Genomic DNA, 6,914 nt, shown 5'->3' on the forward strand with positions numbered 1-6,914 from the left:
CAAGTCCACTTAACAATTTCGTGGTCAAGATAATATTTCTCAGTGTCATCAGAGAAGGATAAAATGTGCTAAAGTCTTACTGGTTGTTAGCTCAGACTTTGCTCATCTCTAATAGGTGTCAACTCCCTCATGTTTGCATAAAAGTAAAGTTGGACAAAACTTTGGCTCTTATTTGTTCTCCAGTAATGCCATCTTTACATAAGTATATTTAACTCTATGATCTATTGCCCTGATATTTTTCTGTAGATTAAGCATAGCTCTCTATAATCTCCAAGTTTCCTTTCTTTGGTTCTTTCAATATTTAAATACTTTATTAGACTTTTCAAAACATGGTGACACTTGAATGAAATGACAGAACAGAAAGTGTGGCTGCTGCCACACGCTCCATTCCCTTCTTGCTACTATTCCCTACCCTGTCACCCTGAGCAATCGCTTTACCCTCTGTGACTCAATGTTCTCAAGCAAATATGAGGACATTGGACTAGACATTCTCTAATATTTCTCCCAGCACCCAAAACCCTTTTGCCACTTTTTCTTTCAGATTTTTCATCATCCCGATTGGTCGATTGTTCCTGGACCTATCATTAGCTCATTGATTTTGCAAAATTCAAACTTTTTTAACTAGATGCTTCTCTACTTTTCTAGTACCTTGTTTTTGGTTAGCTTTCTCTTTCTAAAGAGATATCTTTTAAAAATATATCCTGACCTTACTCCTAATAAATCTAAAGAATGTGTTTCTACTTTCATTTTCATTATACAAGGTCACATCTGAGATTTTCCGGCCTTTTCCTAACAAACCATCATTTTTTTAGAAGATCTATATTAACTTTATTGTGTATCTAAATAATATTCTGCTATTCAGGACTGCTTTTTCTTTAATCCCTCTTTGTTCATATGGGTATCTTAAACTGGTTTTCTGGGCCTAAAAGTAAAAAAACTTCCATGAAATTCATCTCGCTTCATTTCTTCCCTGTCGGAACTCTGAAACATAACTCTAACAAGATAACAGGAGGCCATCTTCCTCCACCACCTTTCTCTTGTTTTCTTTTTTCTTTTTTCTTTTTTTTTTTTGGACACAGAGTCCCGCTCCTTCACCACTGGAATTCAGTGGCATGATCTTGGCTCACTGCAGCCTCCTCCTTTCAGATTAAAGCAATTCTTGTGCCTCAGCCTACCAAGTAGCTGTGACTACAGGCACACACCACCAGGACTGGCTAATTTATATATTTTTAGTAGAGACAAAGTTTCACCATTTTGGCCAGGCTGGTCTCAAACTCCTGACCTCAAGTGATTCACCCGCATCAGCCTCCCAAAGTGCTGGGATTACAGGCATGAACCACCACACCTGGCCTCTCTTGGTTTCCTAAAATCATTGCTTGCCATCCTGGACAAAAAGAAAAAAAAAAAAAAAAAAGAAAGTTCCATAACTTCACATACTCAAGAGTAGAGCTAGGCACTTCTCTGTTTAACCTCTCTAAGAACCAAGGCCCAAATTCCCAAACTGCCTGTAATCCCTTTAGAAAATATTTGGTGTCATGGAGAACAGTACTAGGCCTTGGACAATTAAGATTAGAGACCCTATAATTCTAACCTAGTAATGCAACCAAACTAAGTAAAATACACAACTAGCAGAAGCCCTCCCTGGCTTTCTCTATGAGTACCCCTGGGTATCATTCCTGTGGTCATGCTCACACTTCCCCACTGGCTACTCAAAGACAGAAATCAACTGTCTAGCATCACATAAACCCCAGACCCAGGGTTTTTTAAAACTCATGTAGTGTGGAGAGAAAGCTTCGGGAAAGAAAACGAGTTCTTGGAACATTTAGAGGCTGTGACTATGATGGACCAGTGCCTGGGTTCCAGCCTTCTTTTGCTGAAGTGGGAAGGGTGGGATTAGAGCTGAGAGTGTGCTGGCAGGGAATGGCATCTGAGAGGATATTCACCACGACATGCATTCGTCACCACAGGAGCAGGATGATGTGAGATTGACTGCCATCTTCTTATTTGAGGACCTGGCATCCCTAACAGGAAGAAGGTGGAAGATTTTTTTTGCTGAAGAAATAAAAAAGAGCCTGATCTCATTCCTTCTGCACCTTTGGGATCCCAACCCCAAGATTGGAGTTGTAAGTGCTCTCCACAGACACCTGCACCTCCTGCTCTCCCCATGGCTGAGAAGCACCAATAAACCTGGTCTAGCTGCACCAGAAGCCAGATCTAAAGTGCCAGATCTAAAGTCACCCCTTAGAACTGGATGTGAAAACCTCTTCTCCAATTCTAGGTGCTTCTTGCCATCTCTTCCCGAGTTTACTCTTCCATCCTTGAAACTGGGAAGGTGCCAGCAATGACTATAAAGCCATTCACACCACTGACTTTTACTGCTTCTTTCCCAGTACTGTTCAGCATTTTTTCCCTTCTGGAAGGAGATCCTAATGTTCTGGACTGTGATGCAGAAAACTCTGTTTTCCAGGCTTGCCGTGATGTCTTGATGGTCTGCATTCCCTTTTTGGGCCTCCAGGAACTCTACGGGGTATTAGACCATCTCCTTGATCAGGATCTACCAAGGGTCAGGGATTTCTATAGGCAATTCTGTGTGAAACTGGTGAGTGTCCAATAGATGCCGCCTCCAAAACAGGCAGGACAAGGGTCTAGACAAATCCCAGAAGGGCAAACAATGTAGCAAGGAATCTCTGGCCAGAGCCAGAACTGCCTTGGAAGGATGGCAGTGATCCTTGTTATCCTGCCACAGGACTCTCTGCTCCATTCCTAAGTCCTGACTGGGGTATGTTCTCCTCGGTTCCTGAACTTCGTATCAGTTGATTAATCCCTTAAACTCTGATGCCTTCCTGATTAAATGTAGATCAAAATACGCATAAGACAATTTTCAGTCAATTAATTTATGGCTGTATGAGTGCTCACTGGCCTTTACAGATCCGTGCTGAGGACCTATAGGATGCTGAATGTCACAAAGGTTCACTTTCCAGTTGCTCTCTTTGTAATTCACATCTCTTCTAGGCCAAGAAAAACCAGGAAATTCTGTGGATCCTCCACACACACTCCTTCACCTTCTTCACTAGCAGCTGGGAGGTGATCAGGAGTGCAGCTGTCAAACTCACAGGTGAGTACACACCCCCATTTCCTACCCAGATATGTCTGCTCTTTCCATCTAGTTTTGCTTTGACCAGAAGCTGTCCAGTATAAACACTAGTATGACCAATATAACCTTTTTTATTAAATCTCAGGAAGGGCTTTTATCTTACATCTTGTAACATCCTCCTGCAAAGAAACCTGCTTCCTTTTGCAGTGAAAACTCATGACCTCTCCTGACTCACTTACACTAATTCTCCTCCCATCTGAGCCCTTCATGCTCCTTCTGGCTCCAAGTCCTTGCTCCTTCTTTTCCCCAAATCTTTGCTCCCAGCTGCTGCTCTTACATAAATATTTTTCTTCACCTCATCTCATAAGATAACCCACACTCAACATCCAAAGCTCAGTTCAAGCTGAGAGCTTTGGCAACATGATACAAGTGGGAAGTATGTTCATGTGGCGGCCAGCAACGCCTGGCTCTGCCATGTGATTCTGGAAATTGACTTAACTTTATGTTACCTCTCTGTCTGATGTATAAAATAAAACATAAGTAAGTCTCTAAAGATCCTTCTATCATGAAATTCCAAGTCTTACTTTGAAGCCTGTTCCAACTAATTCAGCCAAGAGACCACAGGCCCACTCCCTTCACCACCTTTAAGACCAAATTAAAAATATGAGGGTTCCTTCTTCACTCATATATATGATCCCCCCAACTATATTATACATTTTTTGAAGACAGAGATTCCATCTTACACACACTTGAAATCCCAACAACAACTAGCCTCCTCAGAAGATCATTCTGTGACCTCTGCCAAATATTCTGGATAAGTGACTACTTGCAGGCATGGCACTCTGGACCCAATAGAAGTCACCCTGACATCATTTTAGGGGGTGCAAAGGAAGTCATATAGTTTGCTCATTCACCAGCCTACCATTTACCTTCTCACCAGGTGCAGAGTCTAACCTGATCTACTTTTCATGGCTTCTTCCTCTATAATGACATCAGTAACATTGTCTCCTATTAACTTTAGATGCCATTATTCTCAATTTGACCAGCCAATATGTGGAGTTACTAGACAGAGAACAACTGATCACACGTGAGTACCAACCTAGTTTCTTCCCAGCATATTGTTACATTCTTAGGAAAAGAGAAAATATTGCTACTCTAAGTTCCACATGAGCCCAGAACTTGAAAATCTTAGCACTAGTTATTGTATCTGATGCTCTCTAGACACTAGAATTGCTCCAGGGTATAAAGCAACCTCCAGCTCCAGCTCTTTGCAGGCATCAGAAACACCAATAGACTACAATTTCCAATTGCCTAAACCTACTGATCACAAGGTCAGGGCTTCTCTTCCCTTATTTCAATGTTAAAAGCAATTCTTGTAGTTCCACATCCTACCTTTTAGGATAAAATGCGAGCATGAGGACCTGAGCCCCATTTGGATCTGACCCTCAGTGCTAAAAAGTTGGGCCTTGGCTTGGTTTGCCCTTCTTGCTGGGCTCTGACTCTCCTCATGTGCTTATTTGCTATTCTTGCCATTTCAGGGCTCCAAGCACTTCGTCAAGATCCTTGTGTTAGTGTCCGGAGAGCAGCTGAGGCTGCTTTGCAGACCCTCCTGAGAAGGTGTAGAGAGACAAGCATTCCTCTGTAAGCCATCAAGAAATAAACTGCTGGCTTTTCCTATATCTGACTCCTGTCTTCATCCTATTACCTCACAAACTTGCAGCATTTTGAGGAAAGAGATGCTGCCTAGGATGGGGATATTGAAGTGGTGGTATATTTCTTCCTCTAGACACATGCTCACGTATGTTTATTGCAGCACTATTCACAATAGCAAAGACTTGGAATCAACCCAAATGTCCATCAGTGACAGATTGGATTAAGAAAATGTGGCACATATACACCATGGAATACTATGCAGCCATAAAAAAGGATGAGTTTGTGTCCTTTGTAGGGACATGGATGCAGCTGGAAACCATCATTCTCAGCAAACTATCGCAAGAACAGAAAACCAAACACCGCATGTTCTCACTCATAGGTGGGAACTGAACAATGAGATCACTTGGACTCGGGAAGGGGAACATCACACACCGGGGCCTATCATGGGGAGGGGGGAGGAGGGAGGGATTGCATTTGGAGTTATACCTGATGTAAATGACGAGTGGATGGGTGTTGACGAGTTGATGGGTGCAGCACAGCAACATGGCACAAGTATACATATGTAACAAACCTGCACGTTATGCACATGTACCCTAGAACTTAAAGTATAATAATAATAATAATAATAATAATAATAATAAAAAGAATCTCCTTGGTGACTTCCATTAGCAAAAAGCAAATCCCACAAGTTCACTTCAGGAATAACCTGTGATTTGGATAGTGACAGCCACATGGCTTTGCCTAAGATAGCCGTGTATCTTGAGAAAGTAAGTCCCAGCAGATACCAAAAAGTGACAGAACTTGACCCACACAATTCTGCTGCCACTAAAAAGAGGTCCACTGTTATTTTCCACATGTAGCCCTTTCCTCTCAGATCTTTGTCAGCTTTGAATTACTACCCACACTCCTCTTTTTAAAATCAGTCTTATGATAAACTTTAACCTACCTATTCTCTCCCAGGTTATAATTTATGTATCAAGACTATGCCAGGAGCTTTTCTACAAAAGACCCTGTCTGACATTCTATTAAATGTCATCATTTCCTTTCTGCTTTTATCCCAGAGCAATAGTGCATATGCACACACCCAAGCACGTGTATGTGTGTGTGCGTGAGTGCATTCATTTCTTCATAATATCAAGATCATTATTATTTCTTGTTTTTCACAATGCATAAGTGAGAGGTCACATACGTGAAATTATGTACTTAAAAAGAAGTTTCCTTTTTTTTTGAGATGGAGTCTGGCTCTGTCGCACAGGCTGAAGTGCAGGAGTACAATCTCGGCTCACTGCAAGCTCCACCTTCTGGGTTCACGTCGTTCTCCTGCCTCAGCCTCCTGAGTAGCTGGGATTACAGGCACCCACCACCATGCCTAGCTAATTTTTGTATCTTTTAGTAGAGACAGAGTTTCACCATGTTGGTCAGGCTGGTCTTGAACTCCTGGCCTCAGGTGATCCACCCACTTTGGCCTCCCAAAGTGCTGGAATTACAGGTATAAGCCACAGCCCCCAGCCCTAAAATGAAGTTTCTAACACAGATACTGGCACTCACTTAAAAGCACTGTCATGATCATTTATTAGCACCATTGTTAATATATTACTTTAGAATGTCCCTGCAAATTTTTATTACTTGTATTGTAATATCTTCATCGCCAAGCTCTTTGGGGAAACATCTTTGTTTATATAAAACCTAGGGAGCAATAGAATCTTTTGGGTAAGAGATTATGGACTAGGAGTTAATTTCTTTATTCAGTTTGCAAACATTTATTGAATGCATTTTATATATTTTATAAGACATCGTTATAGCCACTGGAACCACAACAGGGAGGGAAAATAGAAAAATTTTGCCTTCATGGAGCTCACATTCTATAAAATCTGTGTATAAATTCCAAGGAATTGAGCCAACCTCCCAGATAGCTCCAGTGATTCCTGCTTCCTGGTATTCATGCCCCTGGGAAGTCCCCTCCTACAAAGAATAAAACTGACCTGTGCAACCAATACAATATTTCGGTAATGATGGAATATGACTTCCAAGACAAGGTCATAAGTGATAGTGCATTTTCTTTTTTTTTTTTTTTTAATTTATTTATTATTATTATACTTTAAGTTGTAGGGTACATGTGCATAACGTGCAGGTTTGTTACATATGTATACTTGTGCCATGTTGGTGT

At 41.4% G+C, this 6,914-nt stretch overlaps 1 protein-coding gene across 1 annotated transcript in view; it reads left to right on the plus strand.

Moving 5' to 3' along the window:
• Nucleotides 1–4,771, plus strand: part of MROH2B (maestro heat like repeat family member 2B) — a 74,194-nt gene extending 69,423 nt beyond the window's left edge. Inside the window, exons 38-42 of the mRNA XM_007961473.3 lie at nt 1,968–2,123; nt 2,468–2,599; nt 3,013–3,115; nt 4,116–4,181; nt 4,633–4,771. Coding sequence (XP_007959664.2) covers nt 1,968–2,123; nt 2,468–2,599; nt 3,013–3,115; nt 4,116–4,181; nt 4,633–4,739 — 564 coding nt within the window. The 3' untranslated portion in view covers nt 4,740–4,771. The remainder of the gene's footprint in view (nt 1–1,967; nt 2,124–2,467; nt 2,600–3,012; nt 3,116–4,115; nt 4,182–4,632) is intronic.
• The last annotated feature ends 2,143 nt before the right edge of the window (nt 4,772–6,914 follow it).

The sequence above is a fragment of the Chlorocebus sabaeus genome, chromosome 4, assembly GCF_047675955.1.
Source record: "Chlorocebus sabaeus isolate Y175 chromosome 4, mChlSab1.0.hap1, whole genome shotgun sequence".
Taxonomy (NCBI): Eukaryota; Metazoa; Chordata; class Mammalia; order Primates; family Cercopithecidae; genus Chlorocebus; species Chlorocebus sabaeus.